The sequence below is a fragment of the Drosophila elegans genome, unplaced genomic scaffold (genome assembly GCF_018152505.1).
Source record: "Drosophila elegans isolate 14027-0461.03 unplaced genomic scaffold, ASM1815250v1 contig_520, whole genome shotgun sequence".
NCBI lineage: Eukaryota > Metazoa > Arthropoda > Insecta > Diptera > Drosophilidae > Drosophila > Drosophila elegans.
In genome coordinates this window covers 3,503,780-3,526,863 of record NW_024545903.1, presented here as the reverse complement: position 1 = coordinate 3,526,863, position 23,084 = coordinate 3,503,780, and the positions used below count along the sequence as shown (strand labels likewise).

The following is a 23,084-nucleotide window of genomic DNA, read 5'->3' as shown; positions in this document are numbered from 1 at the left end:
CTACGTCATCGCGGGGACCAAAAGAACTGGGGACATGTTATCATGTAGATCGTATCTGAAATAGGGGCGTATATATGAGGGGTGATGCCAACGATTACTAATCTAATCAATATTATTCAGTGACCATTTTTTGTACGCCTCTGATTGGCAATACTATAATAATATTTTGGTTCGTGCCTTTCATTGATTCATATCAGCCACATACAATTATAACTTTTAAAACGCTTATAATTTAGTGTGAAAACGAAATCATATCAAATGCGATAAGAGAAGCAAGAATTGATTGAAAAATATTTATAAACGAGCTTTTGGTAAAATCGTATGATGCTTTTTGGAATGCAAGCTTTGGCCTGCCTTTTTAGCCATTAAAAATAAAAACAACATGAAAACGAATTTCAGGGTGCTATGATGAAGTATGAAGTATGATGAACTCATATTTTCTTCAAAATATTAAATAAAACTTAGCATAAAGAATTGTTGTATTTACAATGTACTTAGACTATTTCGACACAATACCTGGCTTTCTGCAATTTATGTAATGGTGTCAAGAAGGAGTAAAGCTGTCTTGTGAGCTTGAAAGCTTACAAAATGTTATAGTCAAACGACATCTCCTTATTTAGATTTTCATTTTAAAATTTATGGAAAATTATCCAGGCATAGCTTATCCATTTCTATAAAATATGTAAGTCTACACAAATTTTGTACCTATTAAAGTTTACTAGAATTTTATATTCAGCTCCCATAATTATATCACTTTTAATAAAAGCTCTGACACGGTACCTGGAAATAGCTTAAAAGTTACAATTTTATTGAATACTGAACTTTTGTGAATGTTTCATTCTTATTTATGGGTTATTTTTGGAAAATACAAGTAATAAATATTTTCATGTTATTAAAACGATCTTTGTTGAACTATGAAAAGTCTGAGATTGCTCAAAAAAAGGCATAACGTTTTGGAGAACTTATCAGATAATTAAAACTGTAATATAAGAAAGTCTGGGAAAAACTTAAAAAAAAAATTAAAGTACTTTCGAAACAGGAAATTCTGGTCTTGACAGATATTCGCAATGCTTTGATAGGTCTTGGGCCCAAAATATATTGCCACCTCTTAGACAAATTAATTAATGCCACTTGGGCTGATTAGAGCGTGATTGGGCCGTCGTCATCGCCGTATCAGGATCTGGCCACCAGATAGCCGCCGTATCAGATGGATGGAAGCACACGACCCGGATCACAGCCCGAACCTCGCTTCGGTTCGCAGGCGATAAGCTTGGGCGGGCGGTGGTATATAAGGTCCGATCGGACGACAGGCCACACAATCGATCCGCATCAACCATGGCAAACAAAGCTCTCGTCCTTCTGGCCGTGCTCTTCTGCGCCCAGGCCGTTCTCGGCGTGACTATCATCTCCAAATCGGAGTGGGGTGCCCGCTCGCCCACCAGCAAGTCCACGCTGGCCAGCTCCCTGAGCTACGCCGTTATCCACCACACCGCCGGCAACTACTGCTCCACCAAGGCCGCCTGCATCACCCAACTGAAGAACATCCAGAACTACCACATGGACTCCCTGGGCTGGTCTGACATCGGCTACAACTTCCTGATCGGCGGTGATGGCAACGTGTACGAGGGTCGCGGCTGGAACGTGATGGGTGCCCACGCCACCAACTGGAACTCCAAGTCCATCGGCATCTCCTTCCTGGGCAACTACAACACCAACACTCTCACCTCTGCCCAGATCACCGCCGCCAAGAGTCTGCTCTCCGCCGCCGTCTCCCGCGGCCAGATCGTCTCCGGCTACACCCTGTACGGACATCGCCAGGTGGGCTCCACCGAGTGCCCCGGCACCAACATCTGGAACGAGATCCGCACCTGGTCCAACTGGAAGGCCTAAGGCATTTATAAAAATATATAAAATATCATTCAAATAAAAGCTTGAGCATACAATCGCACACATCAATACAATCTCGGGTATTTTTTTTCTCAGGGGGATTATTTCTCGCAATAAATAAATTGTAACCAAGGCAGGGGATTAACTTGGATTCTTGTTAATGTGGTAATCATCGGAAGTTTCCAGATAAGGACTATACACTTTACACTAAGTAAAGGGAGTATGCGACTGAACCAAATATTCTAGTGGCCAAATACTCTAGTTGGGATCCATCTTTGTTCATTTTGAACAAATAGAAAAGTAGTATTAGTTTAAATAAGGATACTTTCAACAAAGCTAAACAAGTTTTCGATGTTTCCATAAACGATATATATCTTTTGAAAAAAACTAAATTATATTATATAGCTCGGCTCTCTGACATCTTTTATGTTTTACCAAATCCATTAACTCTAAATAAATAATCAAATAAGAATGACAAATTAAATATAAACTAATTTTTATTCGAATATCTCTGCATATTTAGTACACAGTATACATTTAGATATTGTACACACAGAAAACATTACAGTTGCTGGTATTAATACGCCATGGTAAAATACAATAGATAATATCATCATAATTTATGGATTATGTATGCCTGTGCTGTGAATTCAGTACGCGGTATTCAATATGCATAGAGTCTTACGAGATAGCTTAAAAAAACAAAGAACATCGTTATTATGCCAGCGACACTCTCTGGTAACAACTACTTGGGCCTACAGACTATCCGAAATGCTCGGGCTATTTCGGGCCAAATGAAAAACGATCTAACAGATTGTTGCAGCTAAGTTTGGGTCAGATGCGGCCGAAAAGGAATTGAAGCTTTCCTTGCCAGCATCGCAAAATGTTTTTGTTTTTGGTTTTGCTTGCTTGCTTGCTTGTTTGTCTGTTTGCTATGTATACTAAATGAGCAGCAACTAGAGCATCTTAATTGTACGTTAAACAACAATAATGAGCGACGGCTAAAAGCGAAAACTTGTTTGGGTTTCGATTCTCTAAAAACACTGATCAATACATTGAAGCAATAGACCTTATAGACCGTGTATGTGTGCCTGGGAATGATAGCTGTTAGATGAAACCAGATCATCTGGGCAAGAGGAGGAGGTGGAGAGGTGGAGAGGTGGGGTGGTCACCGCTGATCACAACCCACTCGCCATGAGAAGCAAACTAATCCAAAACTGCTAATCCAACTACTTAGGCCTGGCTCTCGTCGCGTCCGTCGAGCACCTGTCCCGGGATGTTGGGCTGGCGGTGCAGCGGCGAGTGCGACGGCACCTGCACCTGGGCGTCGGCCACGTCGTTGTAGGGCGGCGGAGGCGGAATGCCTCCGATAACATCAACGCCAGCGTCGATCACCTCCAAGTCGTCGTCATCATCGTCATCATCCTCCCGCTCATTGACATTGGCGCTCACAGCGGCATCGCTGCGACGCATTGGCGGCGTATTGGCGTTCACATGCATCGTGTTGTTGTTGTTCGGCTGATCATTGTTGTTATCCATGTTGTCATCCGTATTGGAGGCGGCGTTGGCGGTGGTGGCTGCTCCAAGGGCCACAAACAAGGGTGCCACCGAGGGATTGACCTCGGCCCCCTCAGCCGCTGCGTCTTCGGCCTCCTCGTAGTTGGACATGGCCACCTGGTAGGAAGGCGGCGGTGCCTGCTTCAAGTACTGGGCAATGGCTTCGTCGTAGTTGGGCAGCAGCGTGGAGTAGGACCGCTCCTCGGCCCCAAAGGTTCCGCCCACGCTGTGCACTCCAGTTGGTGGCTCCAGGAACGGGAACAGGGTGCGAACATGTTGCTGACGCAGGGTCAAGTACTTGTAGCAGCGCCAAACGATACCAATGCAGTAGGCCTTGAGAAAGACAATGCAAATGAAGACGACCAGGACCACCACAACCAGCTCCTCAGGCGGCAGTTCCAGCAGCTTCTCGCGCCATGGCAAGCGATGCGACTCGGCAATGATGCTGTGGATGGCCTGCAGGTAGCATAGATATCCAGCGGCGGTGAGACTGTAATAAGATCGATGCATTACTATACAAATCTTAAAGAATATAAACAAGGGAGATCTTTATGGAACTCCCCCGATTATAACACTCACGTGGTAATGGCAAAGTCAAACAACTGCAGACAAAAGAAGGGCAACAAGTGCGAGGGTTTCCCCTTGATGGTGCCGTAGATCATCATCAGCGTGATGGCAATCATGCAGGTGCACACCAAGCCGCCCATGTCAAAGTTCTCTGCGGGGGAAAACATCAATTTAAATGCGTTGCGGAACTTGCTCTCTCCACTGCTTACGGTAACGCTTACGATAGTTGAAGGAGTGGTCGCGGTAGGCGTAGGGTGGTTCGACCTTGCTCAGGGGCGTGGGCAAGGCCGGTGCACTCAGATCCACGGTGTAGTCGTGGGTGCCGCCTTCCAGCTCGTCCATCATCTCGGGATTGCGCCATATAACTGCCAGGACGCTCAAAGCCAAGATGTTCAAGAACTGCAAATAAAAAGTGAGTTATGAGTAGCTGGTAGTTGGAAATACACGGGATATTTTATGGATTTTGGTTTTCAATATTTAAAAAAAAAAGTTTTAATTTCTAGCACACATTTAAAGTTACATGGCCAAATTATTTTTTCAATACCTAAAATATAAGATATAAGTATCAAGATATATTTCACAATTTTTACAAACAAAATCTTAGGTCAAAGGTCATTGGTTTATAACCGATTCATTGACCGAATCCTGGCAGCTGAAGCACACATTGCTGGCCTCCGCGGGTTCCATGGAATGCCAATAGTCCCGTTTCTGATTCTGCAGATAGTTTAGGTACTCCACGAACGTTTCGTAGGTCAGGTCCAGCGTGAGCGTGCAGTGCAAGCGATGGTGATAGCGACACTTCCGATCGTACACCCAAATCCGCTGTTTCGGCGGCTGGGCGCTAGTCTTGTGCAAGTGATTTTTGAAGGCCTCGCGATCAGCTCCATAGAAGAGTCGCGTGGTGGTGTAGGCGATGCCGTCATGAATGGCTTGGCGCACCTCTGACTCCGTTACGATTCTCCTCACCTCCACAGCGGTGATGTCGGGCTTCTGCAAACGGATGAGCAACCACGGCGGGATCAGACCGTAACGTATGCTGGTGGCAACTGCTACTATGTTTCCCTGTCGCTGGGGCCACTGGTGATTTAGCCATCGTACGGCTGCCATGAACACCTCCAGCTCAGTATTAACACCAATATCGCTTGACGTGATCAGCATGAGCAGGGCGTTTAGCCGCAGTCGCAGGAACTCTTTGGAGGCCACCAGCGTGAGGAAGAACTTGGAAATACGCATGAGAAAATGACGGTAATTCTGCTCCAGTTTCAGGATCCTAGCCTCCAAATACAGCATCACTGCAGACGCCTCCTTGATGCCATTATCCAGACAATACTGGCACTGACTGACCAGCTGCGGAATCTGCAAGAAACTGGCAGCCTGGAACACCTCAAGCAAACCGAGGCGCGGCAGAATCGGTGTGTCTTCGATCATCCAGTCGTAGATTAGGCTGAAGGCGCGCGGCGTCACCTTCTCCTCGGCCAGATCCACGATCAACTCGTTGCTGACATCACGAAACGTTCGCGAGAAGCTCTGAAGCACCATTAGATGCACAGGATGCTGGCTCTTTCCGATGTTGATCATCGAATTGGGCTTGACTCGTCGCCGCACAAGTTGTACAAGTTCCTGGTACAAATTGGATTTCTCCGCCAGTGATTTGCGGATTTCCCGTGTCTTGATCGAACTGGCTGACGAGAAGCCCAATGAGGACAGAGTACGTTCGTTAAGCTTGTTGAAGGGGCCAGGCTGGATGTTTAGCACGGAGGAGGTAGCACGATTGTTGGCAGTTGGATTGTTGTACAGAGTCTCTGGAACATCGTCCTCCGCTTCTTTAATTGCATAGGTGCGCGGTGTGGATGATTCCTGGGAATCGGTATCAACGGAGTAACTGGAATCGTTTTCAGGATCTGTGCCGTCTGCTTGGGGCATTGCATTTGAATCTCGCAGACGCCTTCACCACTCGGACAGTTTCCTCCGGAAGCGCTCTCATTGGAAATGAGCAATGTGGGGAAAGGTGTGTGCGTCAGAAATAAATACTCCACAAGTTCGGAATGATTTGTGAAACGTCAAGAGCAAAGCAACGATTCCCAAGGATCACGAGTGGGGGGAATTCAGAGATATCTCAAACATCTAAAAGTATTTCAAGTGCGTTTAGCAGGTGTGTGTGTGTCCGCTCATCATGATAAGCTGGCCAAAATAGATAAGGGAGCTTCGCTTGATTTGATTTGCAACCTGTGTGCGGATAGATGACAGCTGCATTAACAATTCTCGGATTTATGGCAGCCCACATAACAATGTTGCTCCAGAGGAAAGATGTAAATATACCGAAAAGCAAGAGTAAGCCCCCTGAAGAGTAAATATTTTCTCATCGTCAGTCGGATGGGTACGTGTAGTTATCAAAAATAACTGAAACGCTCATGAAAGTATGTATCCGGTTGCTGTTTGCTCAGATGGCCGCTGTTAAGTGTCCGATTCGGTATCTAAGTATCTCAAGTTGAAGGCTTTACGCCACGACCTTAGATGCGGCATTTCGCCAACTTTCGTGTTTTATTATTCATCTCTATGAAATTTAATGCGCGGTGAGCCGCAGCCTATCTGCAACCATTGGCTTATCAACAATCAATTGTTATACGGCGGATGAGTCATATAAATCTTCGATTTGTGGAACTGCTTTTGTTTTTCCAAGCCTCTAACGCTATACCTATCTTTAAAATGTAAACAAAGAAACCCTTGAGATTACAGTTAAGGCAGATAACTCCAGTGCCGGCCAAACCGTAAGCACTGAGGCAACGCATGTGATGGAGTTTGCTGATGCCAAACGTGACCTGGAGCGTAATAAACACAAGGTATCAGAGCATTGGTAATGCATGATGAAAGTAATGAACGAACAAGCGATACACACGAATTGAGCACTGCAAGAAATACTTTTAGTTGATTTTTTTTTTATGAAATCTCAATCAGAATCGAAAGCAACTTTTACAGCCAAAGAAACTCTGATGTTACAACTGGTATATATAAATAGTTGTAAACAATTAAGATTTTATTTAAATGTGTAGAGATACATATGTATATGTATCAGTTAATCATTCGTTCTCATCAGGTATTCACATTTAACATTCAGCCCGCTTTTTTCGGATAAAAAAATGCAGTTAACATATGCAAAAGTGACTCATTTTTATAAAGGTTATTAAAAAAAAAGATTAAGTAATGTACAAATAAAATGATTATTCCCAAAATATGATAAGAATTTCTGGCTAGGAATGGACCTTCAAAAGGTATTTACATTCTACGTTTTTTATTTTTTTTTGTGTATTTAAAGTGTTGGCAAAATAATTAAACCTTTAGTTATGCTCTAACTACAGAGTAAATAGCGAATTATATGAACCTAATTAAATACTTTTAAAATGTAGACGCTACTTTGTTTGTCCATACGTTACAGTACCCCATTTGGTGCGTTCAATACCATTGTTTCTCGTAGTGTGGCAATTGCTTATGCGAAGACAGGGGCTTGTGAAAGGTTAGTTTTCGGACAATGAAGGAGGGATTTGGAAACTTCCGCCGTGGCAGGAATAGGTAATGACAAAAAACCCCTTCAGCTTATAGGCAAATTTGATCAGCTGACGCAGTAGCAGACCAATCAGTCCCATTGACGTCACGGGTGGGGAAAGTGCAGAGTTGGCTCGCTTCGCAAAAGTTTGGCAGTCATTGAGTCATTGATTTTTCCCCTGCGTGACACTGAACAGGGTCAAAAGATTTTCGCACAATCCGCCGATTGCATGCGTGGGTGTTTCTGGATACATATGTACATATGTGGGTATGTAGGTACTTATATGCGTATAGTATACCGCTGAAAAGGTCAAAGGGTGTCTGCGTCCGGGAATTCACTTACCAGGTGCCACAATCCGATCATCAAAGTGGCCGTGTGGACATGCAGCCCGAAGCAGCAGGTGAACTCCTTCAGGTGACGACTTCCGGTGCTGCTACTTCCTGCGGCACCATTGTTGTTGTTGCTGTGGTTGCGTTGCGGACCCATTTTCAAATGGATCCTAAACATTGCACGCCCCACAAAAATGCGACTGCGAAAAATACAGATGCGAAACGAAAGCGATAACGATAACAAGTGCAAAACAAAATCAGTAATTGTGGGTGTTTTTTGTTGTGTGTATTTATGCGTGTGTATTTGTTGTTTTGTGCCACTTTTCACGGCTGCCACTTTGACCTTTTACACCACTAAATCGGTCATTGTTGTTGCCTCACTTTGTCGCCGTACCTTCTATTTGGGGCCAATGCAACTTGCACTGGTTATTAATTCCGATTTCTATCTGCAGCAGCGGTGTATTCTATTTTATTTAACTGCTGCGCAGCACAGAAAACTCAAGCATACTATTCTTGGTAGTCCGGAAAATACCGCGCGACAAGGTCACACTAACTGCGGGCATTTTGCAACACGGATTGCGTTCATGCGCGCGAAGCTTGTGATGTTGTATAAACTAGAAGATCGTGAGTTGCCAATTACAATTTTTTAAATTACAATCAACTCGTAAAATAGTTTAGGGTTATACTTAATAATACCCTTTCCCGCCAAAATCCCAGACATTTGCTATTCCATAAAAAAAAACGACGCGGTCGATGGTCTGCTTAACTATATAAATAAGTAATACTACAATATAATACAAATTCTAAAATTTATGAAAACTTGTTAACTGTCTTGTATGGCCATAATTGATTACAAAATTTGGAACACCTTGTTTTGTTGGTGAATGGATTTTAATATATTTAACCATATTGCATAAAAATTACTTCATTCAGATCTAATAAGACCCAATTTTAACCGGTGTTATGCAAACATCTTCAGTTTTTACTAATCAACTTAAAACCAAGCAGGAAGTAGGCTTTAAATAGTAATAACTCAGGTTCTCTGTGACACCGACAGATTTTGGAATTACTATTACAATCAACAGTCAACTACAAATATAACTCACCCTATAGAGATGTTCTCTTAAATTCAAAATAAGCGGGAAGTGTGACCGCGCATCCTAAAACGTATTAGCACCAGTCCGCCGAATTCGACTATCGAGAAGCGCAATTTGAATGAGGTGTTATCGAAAATTGTCCACCTCCAATTTTAAGAGCAAACTGCAGCAAAACAGAGATAAATTTGCCAGCGAACGGGATTGAAATGATTTAAATCGCACGCTTACTCACAATCGCGTAAAACTTTAGTCCGTGTTTATTATATTTTTTTGTAGCATAGCTGTTGAACGTGAAGTGCAATTGCAGTTATATAAAATCGCGGAACTGTAACTGCATATTTACAGTAAGTTTCGTTTATCAGTCCCCCTTTGTGTACCTTGCTTCCATTTCCTTCAGTTTTGCGTCGTTCGCTAGCGCGCTCTCTCCCTCTCTACACCCTCGTTATCCATCCCTCCCCCTTTTCTGCTTTTCCCAACTACGTCACCCACCGAATTCACTTTTGTTTGCTATTTATAGCTGCAGATTAACTGCACTCCGCTGCCAGGAAAATGGGATAAATAAAAAGAGAGAAAGAGTTAGTGATTTGGTGGTTCGATTTTCATATCTTCTAGCGTTATCAGGGCCAAACAACAATCAGTAAATAGTGCGAATAAACATGCGTTTTGCAATGCCCATCAGCTGATTACCGATCCATAAATTAGTGAGGGGTCTTTGCCTTATCTGCTGGTTTACCAAACAAGTTCCCAGTCTAGTTAGTAACATGTAGATACATATGTTGGATTTTGGCCGTCCACCATTTTCCAGCTGCGGTGGCTCTGTCGTCTAAAGCGAGTGAAATTCCCTTCCAAGATGCGTACGCGAGTTCGAGTCTCCGCCCATGCTTGTTGGCTTCTTTCGACGATCACCCACGTTATTTAGCCGTTAACTCCTTGGGCAAAATTAATTTTTTTTTTCAATTTAAAGCCCTGTACTTTTCATTATGGATGTGAAAAAGTTTATAATTCAAAGGCAAACACCATTATTTGTGTGATATCATCTTTTAAATTTATCTACAGTGGAACTTCCATGTCAATGAATACCTAATATTTTTTTGAAACTTTAAATGCATAGTTTTCCTTCCGCATACAATACAACCTAAAGCATTAATACTGACTTCTCAAAAACAAAGAACTCGTTTTTTTAGTGGAACTTAAACTTGTTTTTATTTGTATAGAGAGTTTGAAAATGTTAAATTTTACAATAAAAATTTGATTTTAATGGAGTTTCTACAAATATTAGAATTACAGTAAGAATCATTCACCAATAATCTTAGTATTCAAAAGCTAACATTTGTCTCTGTGTTCATGCCTGAAATTTTATATGCAAATTCTTTCACAAGACTTTTTGGTTCAGATTTGTTTTAGTAGACCCAAACAATACTTACTTTCCTTAAATATCCACACAATTTCCTTGTAATTGCTGAACTACGACTTGGAAATAATGGAGATAGCAACTTGGGAGTTCGCCTGTATTTGGTGGTCATTAGTCCCACCCCCTTTTATTTGTTCCTCTCTGCACCTCCAGTTCTCTTTGCTCTCCGGCTTCAACTGGTGACGTAATGTGAAGCGGTGCAACCGTCTTGGTTTGGTCTTATAAGAAATACACTCCGAGGAAACCGGTTTTCAATAGTTTACTTTTGTTTTCGGAACTGCGCCACACCAAAACAAACCCGCCATCTGCTGACGGTCCCCACACCCACCACCACCACCTTACCCCAATCTGGGCTCACAATCATTATTTTTAAGATGGCTCTGAATAGATAATCATCGGCCGAGTGTTATCGAGCCTGACTGTCTGGTCGTCCATATCAATGCAATCCAACGCGAGGTGACGAAAGCGTGTGCCTGTTTGTTTATGGGCAGCAGCAACAATGTGTAGTAGCTTCCGTCGCGGCCTTGACATGGTTACAACACTCGTCGTCCAGCTCCAGCAATTGGCCGCATAAACAAAGCATAAAAACGCACATGGAATCGAGCTCGTTTGATCTCATTCTAATTATAGAGCCCCCCTTTCGACCTTACCCGAAAATGGTGGCGGCTACAGTGCGGATTAGGCCATTAAGGCTGCTTTGAACATGTCTTGGGACTTATCTTTTTTTTAATTTTTGTATATTTGGTCATCTGTTAGATAGTATTTGTTGAGCATTTCTCTTTTATAATCTTACAACTCCAGCTGAATATAAAATGATTAAGGTGTAAAAATTATAACAAAATTTTTGTGACATTCATAAGACGCATTAAAAATATATTAAGAAGCTTATTCGGATTTTAATTTTGAGAACAACACTTTATTGTACTTTGATATATATCAAGATATCACAACATATTGAAATCCAAGTTAATCTATTAATCTATCGAGAAATCGAATTTCACATGACTACTTCTTAGTCTGAAAAAATTATTATTATCTGAACACTTTATTTTGATTGCACAAAAAGAAACGCCAACAGCGATGTTTAAATACAGAACTTATTTGAGCATTTAAGTCTTGTAATTGTCTAGATCAACATTAAATTTTTATAAGTTGCAATCTAGAAATGCTTTTCAAGTTTTCCGACCCTCCTCGAATGGATTTGATTACAAGTGAAGTATCGCGCTTCAGCTGTATGATGACATCACCACAATTGATGAATGGATGCGCTTTCCATTGGGCTTAGGGCCTGAAAAGTCACCCACACGAATGTTCGCCCACCCGGGAAAGGTTTCTTCACCGTTACAGCTGCTGGCGTTACAGTTTGGCGGAACGAAAGTGGGTCAACTGGTTTCATTTGGGGGCACTATCAACACGCAACCTGTCAGATCGATAAACAGGCTACGAAAAGTCAAAGTGAACAAATTTTTGTGTACAATTGTGCTCGTTTCAGAGTGGAGATTCCTTAACCTAGAGCCATGGGTCAGATTGTGGGCTCCATGCATATGAATGTGGCCGAGGTGTTTGGCAACCGGCGGAAACGGAAGCGCAGCACGGACTCCTCGTTGGGCAAGGATGAGCAGGCACAGCTGGATACCACACAGCCCAAAAAGTGAGTGATTACCAAAGTTCTAGTACCAAACAATACCTGACATTTCCTCCTTCCGCAGAAAGAAGCTTCTTACCACCACGCAGTACATATACAAGGCCCTTTTCAAGGAGGAGAAGAACTCGGACGTGGCTGTCATGGCTCTGGATAAAGTCTGGCACCTGCACAAGGTCTATCTGAGCCAGAGCCCCTACTTCTACACCATGTTCAATGGGACGTGGCGGGAGGCGCAGCAGAACTTCATTCAGATCGCGATTCTCGACGACCGCATCACAGTGGACAGCCTGGATGCTGTCTTTGGATCTATGTACTCTGACGAGATTGAGATTGAGTCGGCCGATGTCATTTCGGTCTTGGCCACGGCCACGTTGTTCCACTTGGACGGGATCATCGACAAGTGTGCCGAGGTGATGATCGACAACATTAGTCCGGAGACAGCCATTCAGTACTATGAGGCCGCCTGCCAGTACGGCGTGGTGGGTGTGAAGAAGTCCACCTTCCAGTGGTTCCAGATCAATCTGCTGAGCATCTACAGCAAGCAGCCAAACCTGCTGAGGCACATCTCAATCGAACTGATGAGCGCCCTGACTGCCAGCCCAGATTTGTACGTGATGCAGACGGAGTTCTCGCTGTACACACTGCTGCGGACATGGATGTTCCTGCGGCTGCATCCCGACCACGATCCAGAGGACCCAGTGCAGCGGGCTGAGGCGGTGAAGACGCAGGAGCGGCTGGTCAATGCCGGCGTTGAAACGCACACGCCCAGCGGCGATGTCGTCCAGTGGGTATACTTCACCAGCCGTATGGAGGAGCGCTCGTTCCTGGCCACGCCCGAGGGCCAGCCTTATGTGAGGGTCTTCCAGAAGCTACGAACCCAGTACCTGACCAACCACTACATGGATCTGAAGATCATCTACAATGACAACATCATACCCAAGGAGTGGCTCTACAGGCACATCCACAACCACTGGGATGCTCTACTGCGAATCGATCACGGGCAGGAGGATTGGTGAGTCTTTTAACGGGATTAAGCAGTCATACGAAAATTGTATTATTTTATTTATTTTTGCATTCACAGCAGTCCCCAGCAGCTGGACAATGATCAGTTCTTTGAGAATTGCATGCGCTGCGGGCGCATGTTGCTCGAGCCTGGCTACCAGAAGTGGCGCTGGACGGGCTTCAACTACGGCATGGATCTCATCCTGATAATGGACTCGCGCAGACTGCACATTCGTCGCCACCACCGGCACGAGCACGAGCGTGTGCTCAGTCTGCAGACAAAGAGCAAGTTCATGGTCCGCACCACGGTGACCTCGATAAATGCCCAGCGCCAGGCCGTGTTCACCCAGACGTCCGAGATCTGCTCGCTTAGCCTCGAGAAGAACGAGGAGGTGCCGCTGATGGTGCTGGATCCAAAGCTAGTACATCCACTGCTTATCTCCATCAACATGCTGGTGGTGATGCCGCCCAATCAGAGTTTCAAGGAGATTGTGCCGCTCAGCGAAGAGGGGACGACTTCGCTGTCCATACCCATTGCTGAGATCGGAGCGGACTGTGAGCGACCGCTGACTCCGTCCAGTGCCGACGATTCGGCCGTCTTCATAGGCGACTCGGAACCCTCGACGCCATCCTCGCCAGCTCCACGGCCAAGGATCGCTTGGTCAGCTAGTGACACGGATGGCGCCTACGGCCAATTGGCGTGCTGAGCACGATCATCGTCGAAGCAGTCCACCAACAGGAACACGAACACCATTACCAGTACCACCACTACCACCATTTTCTGTTCATTTACCCGCAGAGGCCGGGACTCGTTGTAGTTGTAATTGTAAATTCGTTTTTCGCCATCGCGATTAGCTACGGCCAATCGAACTGATCCAGACGTTTGTACATTTAACATGAGCATATCGGCGATCGTTTCGATATGCGCAGATCAATATTTTTGTATATCGTTTACATCATTAGTATCATGTAACAATGCTTAACGTCATCTACTTGTTTGGAGTAGACGCACGCTCTCGTGCCCTCGCACTATGTAGATGTATATGTTGCATATAGTTTATAAATTCGGAGTTTTAAAATTGTTATGTTTAAGTAACAAGATACGCTGCAACAAATTAATGATTTAAGCGTCTTCGAATCCTGTAAGTTCAACGCATATAATTACTTTCCCTAACACGTTTTTTACTCGCTTCAATACGCACAATTAAAGTAACAATTACTTTGAGTGATCATTTATATTAAAGAATGCAACTAATTCAAACGGCCCCAAACTGAGTTTCTATTGCTGTTAGTGGTGTAGAAGATCGTTTAGCACGCCTTGCTCCCAGAACTTGATGCCGTATATCATCATCCATTGCGCCCGACCTTGATGTTCTGGTTCAGCAGCGGATTCCCGAAGTTTCCGGAGCACCCAATTGACCTTCTTGCTCCGCGATCGAAACGTGTAGCTGAACATGCGGGCAGCAGCGATGAAGGGTTCCCTCTCCGCCGATGTCATGCACTGCCACACCCTGCTGGCCATCAGAGTAACCTGCCCCGGGGTCAAGTGGCAGAGATTCTCATTGTAGCATTTGCGGAAGTGGGCCAGAAACCGAATGAAGGGATTGCGTCCAGTGTAATCATTATTGTGCTTCATTCGGGTGGGAAATGAATGCCCACTGATCGACGTCGCCTTGGAGACGTGGCAGCCAGATGCTGTCTTTCGCGTACACTTTTTCTCAGAACGTCCCATTCCGGGCAAGAATTTTGATTAGATCTGATTAAACAAATGACAGATATTTGTATACATATATTTTATTTGTATAACAATTAATTCAAAGTACATATCCCAGGGTGGTTTAACAATTGAATTGTTTGCATTTAACAACGGAAAATTTAATTAAATTTAACTAGTTCCTTACAGACACCAAACAAATTCGCAATTAGGGCTATCGATAAACGTGAATTGAGTATAGAATATTCGCCGGAAAGTATTTCCGGATCGAGGAATACGTGTTTAGTAGTAAAAGAGTTCGGGAAAGTTGGTTTCGTAGATGGGCTTCTCGTTGCCAGCTTGCAAGCTGGCAGCCTTGGTGTCGCTCTGCGTCATCTGACGCTCCACGGCCAGCGAGTTAAATAGCTCGTTCAGGCGGTTCTGGATAAGATCGTGCTGGAAATAGGAAAAAAACCACGAAATTACAATTTCAATTGGGATAAAATTACTTTAGTTTTAGCCCATATAGATTTCATATTTCTGTGTTGTCCAGTGTTCTTTATTTTTTTTTATAAAACGTAAGAATTGTCGCATTCGTGAATCATGGGTTTTTTAGCCTATCAAATATTTAATCCGAAAAACAAACGACAAAAATGTACATACATTTTTAAATGAGAATCATTATCACGCTCAAGACCCAAAAATCAAAAATATCATCGACTCATAATCAGTACAGTTCTAAGACGACAGCGTGAAAGTAATGTATAAACTAAGTGCGTCCGTTTTTGAGGTAATAGTCCTCTGTATATTGCTGCAAGGAGGACTATTGAGCACTGCCAAATCGCCGACCATCAATGAGCAGTGCAACGCTTATTGTTTTGCGACTTTTCAGCCCCTTATCGATCCCTTAGTTAAAAATCTAAGAGATGCAAAACTATGCAACGATAATCAAATTTTACTGAACAATGTCAAAGCAGAAATCATAGAAAAGGACCAAAAAATTGAAGAAATGAAAAGTCAAATAAAATCTAATTCTGAAGTAATTGAACAGCTCAAGACTCTTAATAAACTTTATGAGAATCTCAATGACATGCATTTGAACAATATTGAAACACAACTAAATGACAAGAAAAAAGAAATCATAGAAAAGGACAAACAAATTGAAGACCTGAGAAATCAAATAAGTTTAATCTCTGAAGTAAATGAGCAGCTAAAGAATCTGAATAAACGCGATGAGAATTTACCAGAATTTTGCCCAAGTGGACGACCGAATGGCATTTACAATGTAAGCCTACGTGGAGTGGACCCATTTGAAGTGCCGTGCATATCATCAACACCAGGATGGACTGTTATACAAAGACGCTTTGACGGATCTGTTAACTTTACTCGCGGCTGGATGGACTACAAGGATGGGTTCGGCAATGTAAGCCAAGAGTTCTTCATTGGACTCGAGAAGCTCTACTTGATGACCCAAGCACAACCCCACGAACTTTACATACAGCTTCGCAATGCTGATGGAATTTCTAGGTACGCTCATTATGACGATTTTTGTATTGGCAGCGCGAATGAATCCTACAAGCTAAACGCGGTTGGCAAGTATTCTGGAACCGCAGGAGACTATCTAACACAGCTTACTGAAAATAGTTTCTCCACATTTGATCGGGGTCACCAGTGTGGAAGTACTCCTATTGGTGGTTGGTGGGAAGACAGAAGCTGTTTATTAAGGTATATATAATATATATATATATATAATATAAAAGCAACCGATGTGCAACTTTTGAAATTTAATTATAGCATGCTCAATGGAAATTACTACAAGGACGGACAGATACCAGAAGGTAGCTCAGGTGGAATTTATTGGGGTTCTTTTGCGGGCAACAAGGGCTCGCTGACCTTCGTTCAAATGATGATAAAGCCCAAAGCCGTATTCATATAAGTGAAATTGGTTCGTTTGAATGTAAAATAAAAGGAATACTAGCAGAATCTCATGACACCACATACCTTGGGTTCTGTGCGTCTTATCAGATCGTCGAACTCGCCCTCGCGGAAGGTGCGAACGATCTGCATCTGGCGCTCGCGCTGCTCTCGCTTGATGGCTTCAGTCGGCTCGGCCAGAGCCCGCTTCATGGCATCGAAATTGAACTCCGGCGCCAGGAGCTTCTTGCACACGCCCGGCGAGCTGCTCACGCTGTCTCCATCGCCGTTGTAGACGGTCAGGTCCGCCGAGCTGTTGCGCTGCGTCAGCTGATTGCTCACCGACTCCACCCAGGAGTGGCGGTGTCCGGGATGATCGGTCTGGTTGAGCGCATACGGAGCACCTGTGTTCAGGCGCTGCGCATCCATGCCCGCGTTCTGCAGGCACTCGCCCAGCGCCAACTTGTCAATGGCAAGATGCGGCAGCGACAGATTTAAGTTCTTTCCGGACATCTTCTTGGGCTCCAGCAACGGCGGTAGATAGTGGGTGGCCTCCTCGCGTCGTGCGTCAACGATCTTTTGGGCGTACTCCAGCAGGTTGTTGATGCCGCTCACCCGCGAGATGAGCACCAACAGGCCAATGGCGATGGCGTGCAGGCTGCACTTGTGCACTATTCCCAGGGTGTCTGCGGTGTTGGCCACCTGCTGGATGCTGCAGATGCAGGAGGCGAAGACCAATGGATTAGTAAATCGTATTCGTAAAGTACCATCGAAGCAATCTTACCCAAGGATAAACAAAAGGAACTCCTGCACGGTCTCGTTGCACGACATCTCCACGATAAGCAGGGCGGCGGTGTTGAAGCTGGAGGACAGGGCGTCAACACGATCTGACAACGCCATGGAATCGATCAGCGCCTGCATGATGTGGGCGCCGTGCTTGTGCGTGAAGATGATGTCGGAGCGCGAGGGCGGCTCCTGGGAGAGCGCCGGGTAGGGTTTCACGCTGACGCTGCTGAGCACCTGCTCGTTCTGGTGGCGATCGAGCAGCGCCTGCAAGATCTGCATCACAACCATGCGTGTGGGATCGTGTGGAGCGCGTGCCATCTTGAGCAGCGGCTGCAGGAAGGAGGCGGGGAAGGCCTTCTCGAAGGAGACGGTGCTGTACTGGGTGCCCACCTTGAGCAGCGACTTCAGCAGGATGTTCTGCAGCATCTGATCGCCCTTGCTCTTCTTGGACAGATCCGGCACCGTGTTCATGATGAACAGCATGATTTCGATCTTCTGATAGTCGGGATGGTGGTTGGCGAACTCGCCCAGCGCGTTGATCAGTGCCTCCTGGTACTGCGACTCCTCGGGCGTGATCTCGCTGGTTGTGCTCACGCTGGTCCGCAGATGGGTCAGCAAGTTGTTGATGATGTCCAGGGCCGAGGGACCCACACTCTCGCCCGCTGCTATGGCGATGATCTTCGACAGAACGACGGCCAGCGAGGTGCGCGTCTTGGGCGATGACTTGAAGTTGTTGTCCAGGTGCTGCATCAGCGTCTCCACCACGGTGTACGAGTACTGCGGCTGTATGGAGATCATCACGATGCGGAACGTGTGAATCGCAAAGGTGTTGGGCACCCACAGTTCATGTCGGTCCAGGTGGCTGTAAATCAGGAAGGCAAACCCCTGATAAGCAACCGGTGGCGATGCTTCCGCGTGCACTAACTACTTACGTCAGCAGCGGCTTGAGTACGCTGCGAATGTGTCCAAAGGAGGCTCGGCCCACCAGCTCCCGGAGCACCTCCTCGGCCAGCACCGGCGGCGTCACATTGGTGGCGTCCTCCACGGGCGTGAGATCCCCGGACTGCGGCAATAAAAAATACATTAGTATCACATTCTCTCGAGACGGTCTTAGTGACTAATCAGCGTTCACTATGTATAATAATATGCTTAATTATGTAATGGAACAATTCGAGTCGATTATTACCGCCAGTAAATTTTTCTTCACGAACATAACGTTTACACAAAACTGTTTGGTTGTTGTTGTGTGTTGGTTGTGTTGTGGTTGGTTTGGGTTTGGTTTGCATTAACAAAATACACGAAAACGAAATGCAAAATACATCGAAATTAGTACAACAATAGGCCAATGGATTAAACAACTGGGATGGATGGCTGTATCCATCTCCGAACGGCTTGCGAGGACGAAAAGCCACATTGGCACCCACCTGCATATTGAACAGCAGCGAGGGCACAATCTTCTCCATGTGCTCCGCCGCCCAGATGTTCTCCACCAGATCGTCGGACACTGTTTTCCGGATCACGCCCTGCAAGCCCTTGATACCCGCCAGACGCAGACTGTCCCGCATGCTGGCCGCATCGCTGTGGCACATCGAGGAGAACTTCGAGATGAAGAAGTCATACCGTCGATGGTAGGATGGTGTGTCCTCGTTGATGTTGGCAAACTTCACAAACTAGAAGAAAAGGGGCGCGATTAGAGCCTATTTTGGGGTCATTTAGGGTGGCATTTTACCGAATTCGTGGCCATTATCTTGAGGTTGGGGTTCGAGTCCTCCAGCAACTTTTGCACCATGCGCAGGAACGACTCCACAAACAGATTGAGCGTGGTCTGGGCATGACAGGCCTGCAGCAGCAGGTCCATGGCCTCCATGGCGATCTCGGCCAGCCTGGGGATAAACACAAATTAGATGATTTCTTAGCCAACTATCTGCTATGTACTACAACTCACTTGTAGCGCTTCCTATTTATGTCCTTGGTGGCCTTCTGGTACAGGTACTCGCCAATGCGGTCCAGCTTGTCCGGCGAGCTTAGCGAGTAGAAGGTCAGCTTCTCCATGTTGGACTTGACCAGTCCGTCCTCCGGATTCACCGGGAAGATGTTGTCCACCAGGCGCTTGTAGCGCGGCCTGAGCGCCGAGCAGCATCCGCAGCAGCCTAGAAGAGCGTAGGGAAAAGCACAGCGGTTAGAGGGATTGGGCAGGCAGACGTGGATGCAGCGGTAGGTGAACATGGCGCCACCGCTACGCTACGGCGAAAATGATGGTGTTCGAACTGGCGGTGGTGGTGGTGGTGGTCGAAGTGTGAAAACCGACTCGGGTCGACTGGGTGCGACCACCATTTTCCGCTTAATCTTATCGCGATAATTGCTCTAGTGGACTATAGTTTTGCTGTTTGAGTGATTGGACGGCTCATCGCTCGCTGGCTGTTGGCTTCCGCTGGCGCCCATCCGGCCCCTCTTTAGAACACGACACCCAACTCCGGGCCAGTCGTCCATCGATTTGTCGGGGTCGTCATTGCTAGCAATTCCCATTGACTGAGTGACTGGTGACGAGGTCATCTGCTTGAATGGCCCGTGGCACGCCAAGCGAATGCCACCTGTGCCCACGACCGCTTACCAGGCATTTTGGCGTCTTGGGGCCTTTATCGCGGCATTAGATAATAAAACGCTGCGATAAAAGAGCGCAGGCAATCACTTTTCTTTTGTTTTCCTATTGTGGGTGAGACACTCTCGGCCGACTTATCGATAGGCACGCAGTGTGACCGTGCGAGGAGGGCATGCGAATACCGCTGGGAGTGGGGTGTAGATAAACTGCCATATTGTAAAATTTACATTTTAACTGCAATCTCACGAATTAGGCCCACTGTTCACTTTTAAAGTTACTTCTTAAAAATGTTTATTATTCCAAGTTTGATTCAAGTATATTTAAAGTGTCTGGTGATAGATATGAGATAAATCACTTACATATAAGAATTAACATTTCTAATATTAAAACATCAAAAGTTTCCGTTTCTTAATTTAAATATTTCTCATTTTGAACTTTGGGTTCACAACAATTTCGTTTAAACAACAAATGCCATCAATTGCTAAGCCCTTAACGGGCAATTAAATTCTGTAATTCTGTATGTTGTCGTTAAATTCAGAAGCCTACCTAGGTTAAAGATTAAAATTCTGATTAAACATTGATATTATATAAAAAGCTGAATTGGTTTAACCCCTTTTTTTAGTTTAAAAGTGGCAAGTCCATCACATAAAATAAGTAAATGATTTAATTAGAAATTAATCACGGAATTTTAAACTAAAAAACTTACTATTTGATTCAAAGAAGACTAACAATTTTTGCCTTGAACAAAATAATTAATAAAAAATATATTTGTAACCGGTATCTAAGAAAAAGTAATGCGTTAGATCTTAAGTTGCCTGTACTTACAACTCGGATCCGTGCATTTCTGTACGAAACTGTCAAAGAACTCGGGAAGTTCCGGAGGCTCAAAGCAGCACCGAATAAGGGCCATTTTAGGATGCAAGTTTCAGCCAATATGGAGTCCCTCTCCGCTCCAGGAGGATGACCATGAACTTTGGATAAAATTAGCGCCAATCTTTGTTGCCCCGCACAGGTTGTTGTTGCTCCAGGTCAGCTGATGGCGCGACTAACGGGACGAAAGCTCGTATTCGCTTGTCGGAGAGCTTTTTATGGCCATTGTGACCAGCTTATATCACAGGGGGCTTCACTTTTTGGCCTGGCCAAATGATGCCATTCGCACATTTTAGGTTTAACATTCGGTTATGAATACCAATGCAACAATCAATCTCTGTTATCCTAAATTTGCTATTAATACTGTTTAGAAAGGTAACCAACTTGGCAAACTATAATTGATCAATAAAGCCTACAAACACGTAAGAAATAAAATGCAAACCGCACTCAGCGAGAACAACAAACAGAATGGAAAATGTGCTTGGTGAAAATGTGTTTTTCGCAAGCTCGGCGCACTTTTCGGGTTTCCTTCACAAAGCTCCCCAGAGGCTTAAAGCAAAGCTCAGGGGAGACGTCGAGCTTTTCGCATCCCGCTTTTCATTCATAAAATGCGTTTTAATGGGGCTGGAAGAGCCAGGGGTTCCAAGAATTCTCTGGCCTTCGCTTTGGTTACCGTTATTCGGCGCACAATTAAACACTCGAAAGTGGAATGCAAAACGAACACTTGACAATTGGGAAAAATTACACTGATAGAAATGTTTTTTTTTCGAGATTTCATCTAATTTTTAAAGTCAAAAGATGATTTAAATGCAGTTTTTTTTAAGGAAGAATTTACATTTAAGCTTTGAGCAAATATTTGTTAAATTGCTTCGCTTCATCCGTTTCTTAACTTGTATCACTGTAAAATTGTTTCAACCAATACTCACGAGGTACTCATGAAGTTTGTGAAAGATGCATTTCTTGATCAAAGGCAACAGTACGTATGAGCGATATGCTTTTAATTCAATGCGCAGATCCTAAAACCGCATTTTTTCCAAAAATTCCTTCTGGAGTGCCATTGATGCAGGAAAGCGCATAGTGTTCCTAATGTATGAAGTTAAATATAAAATAGAGTTAAAGACGAAATGTTTCTTTATTTTTTTTTGTGTATAGCCAAAGAGAGCTTCACACGCCAGTATCGTGGGTTGACAACTTTATTTAACCGAAATGGGTTCCTTTGACTTGGAAGAGGGGTACGGGTTGAAGGGGTGGAGTGGACGTGCTTTATAGTTTCTTGACCGACGATGACGATCGTTGATTTATTTGTATGTGCTGCTTATTTCTCTGACTTTTTGATTAATTACTGTGATATTCAAATATTCAAGTGTGTGCCTATAAACGCGTAAATATATGAACATGTGAATACAGAGGGGATTCAAAAAGTAAAACCAACAAAGTTTTTAAAGTATTTTATCAGAGTTTATCAAACATTGTAAACATGTTCTTTAAAGTTTTATAAAAGCCTTTAACGATAAGATCTTGTAATATTTTTTTTTGTTCTACTTGAGTGACTCAACTCTGTTCTGAATAAAAATCGACTTATGGAAATGTAAGTTGTCTGAGAAGACATTGGAAAATCGAAAGACAGAAGTGGCACTGTAGTTTTGGCTAAAAGATATTCCAGCGTTAAGTTCTGGACATATTTTACGCTTTGTTTACTTTTGTGGCCTGGGATTAGCGCCTTGCTCCATCATATCTAGAAGATGAATTAATTAGTGCTCTGCTTTAATGACTAGTGATTGATGAGTGGGAGTGGCCCCGACGGGGAGGGGAAAGGGCGGAGCAGTACCTGGTAGAGGGTCACCGAACAGAAGCCAGTGGAAACTGGTTGACAAACGGAACAGGCAGGAACATCATTTTCATATTGGCCAACGCGTAGGAAAACATCCCAAGAATGTTTGGGCGATCTGGTTTCACTTGTTTTCGAGTGAGTACTCGAACCTTGATTTGATTCATATTCGCGAAACGAAAGACTTCAGAACACGAACTTGCTCTCGATCGCTCTTCGCAAACACCGGCTACTTGTTGCTGCGCCACTTGTTACCACGACTTAAGCTCTCTCTCTGTCTCACTCTCTCTCTCTCTCTCTCTCTCAGTCCTCTCCCTCGCTTTGGGGCTCTCTGCGCCGAGCTTTGGCGGCGATCTTG

General features: G+C 44.5%; 7 protein-coding genes across 12 annotated transcripts; 3 read left to right on the top strand and 4 right to left on the bottom strand.

The window, feature by feature from the left end:
- Positions 1-1,335: 1,335 nt before the first annotated feature.
- Positions 1,336-1,956, top strand: LOC108145497 (peptidoglycan-recognition protein SC2). Its single transcript, XM_017270956.2, has one exon. The coding sequence runs from the start codon at positions 1,336-1,338 to the stop codon at positions 1,888-1,890; it is 555 nt and encodes a 184-aa protein (XP_017126445.1). The 3' UTR covers positions 1,891-1,956.
- Positions 1,957-2,366: 410 nt separating this feature from the next.
- Positions 2,367-8,397, bottom strand: LOC108145496 (tetraspanning orphan receptor). Of its 2 annotated transcripts, none has more exons than XM_017270954.1 (5): positions 8,276-8,397; positions 7,895-8,081; positions 4,221-4,410; positions 4,024-4,162; positions 2,367-3,934 (listed from the first exon to the last, which is right to left on the bottom strand). In XM_017270954.1, the coding sequence occupies exons 2-5, from the start codon at positions 8,057-8,059 to the stop codon at positions 3,121-3,123; spliced, it is 1,308 nt and encodes a 435-aa protein (XP_017126443.1). In that variant the 5' UTR covers positions 8,060-8,081; positions 8,276-8,397; the 3' UTR covers positions 2,367-3,120. The 2 variants fall into 2 exon arrangements, with proteins under 2 accessions (XP_017126443.1, XP_017126444.1); XM_017270955.1 differs by having other exon boundaries at positions 4,233-4,410.
- Positions 4,435-7,886, bottom strand: LOC108145495 (kelch-like protein 26). The gene has a single exon (XM_017270952.2). It carries the CDS (start codon positions 5,932-5,934, stop codon positions 4,624-4,626), a length of 1,311 nt encoding a protein of 436 aa, XP_017126441.1. The 5' UTR covers positions 5,935-7,886; the 3' UTR covers positions 4,435-4,623.
- A 729-nt stretch (positions 8,398-9,126) lies between the features above and the next one.
- LOC108145459 (protein germ cell-less) lies at positions 9,127-14,301 on the top strand. 2 transcript variants are annotated; one of them, XM_017270906.1, is made up of 4 exons: positions 9,127-9,322; positions 11,882-12,040; positions 12,099-13,046; positions 13,119-14,301. In XM_017270906.1, the coding sequence occupies exons 2-4, from the start codon at positions 11,907-11,909 to the stop codon at positions 13,741-13,743; spliced, it is 1,707 nt and encodes a 568-aa protein (XP_017126395.1). In that variant the 5' UTR covers positions 9,127-9,322; positions 11,882-11,906; the 3' UTR covers positions 13,744-14,301. The 2 variants fall into 2 exon arrangements, with proteins under 2 accessions (XP_017126395.1, XP_017126394.1); XM_017270905.1 differs by having other exon boundaries at positions 9,128-9,322; positions 13,116-14,301.
- On the bottom strand, positions 14,299-14,770 carry LOC108145461. Its single transcript, XM_017270908.2, has one exon. The coding sequence runs from the start codon at positions 14,766-14,768 to the stop codon at positions 14,325-14,327; it is 444 nt and encodes a 147-aa protein (XP_017126397.1). The 5' UTR covers positions 14,769-14,770; the 3' UTR covers positions 14,299-14,324.
- A 44-nt stretch (positions 14,771-14,814) lies between these two features.
- LOC108145458 (protein EFR3 homolog cmp44E) lies at positions 14,815-21,343 on the bottom strand. Of its 4 annotated transcripts, none has more exons than XM_017270902.2 (9): positions 20,854-21,343; positions 19,375-19,579; positions 19,159-19,312; positions 18,854-19,099; positions 18,616-18,657; positions 18,362-18,492; positions 17,428-18,291; positions 16,731-17,355; positions 14,815-15,185 (listed from the first exon to the last, which is right to left on the bottom strand). In XM_017270902.2, exons 1-9 carry the CDS (start codon positions 20,936-20,938, stop codon positions 15,033-15,035), a joined length of 2,505 nt encoding a protein of 834 aa, XP_017126391.1. In that variant the 5' UTR covers positions 20,939-21,343; the 3' UTR covers positions 14,815-15,032. The 4 variants fall into 4 exon arrangements, with proteins under 4 accessions (XP_017126391.1, XP_041565731.1, XP_017126393.1 ...); XM_041709797.1 differs by lacking the exon at positions 20,854-21,343 and adding an exon at positions 20,388-20,418; XM_017270904.2 differs by lacking the exon at positions 20,854-21,343 and adding an exon at positions 20,041-20,173.
- On the top strand, positions 15,507-16,712 carry LOC108145460 (fibroleukin-like). The gene is made up of 2 exons (XM_017270907.2): positions 15,507-16,454; positions 16,524-16,712. Exons 1-2 carry the CDS (start codon positions 15,739-15,741, stop codon positions 16,663-16,665), a joined length of 858 nt encoding a protein of 285 aa, XP_017126396.2. The 5' UTR covers positions 15,507-15,738; the 3' UTR covers positions 16,666-16,712.
- Positions 21,344-23,084: the final 1,741 nt, after the last annotated feature.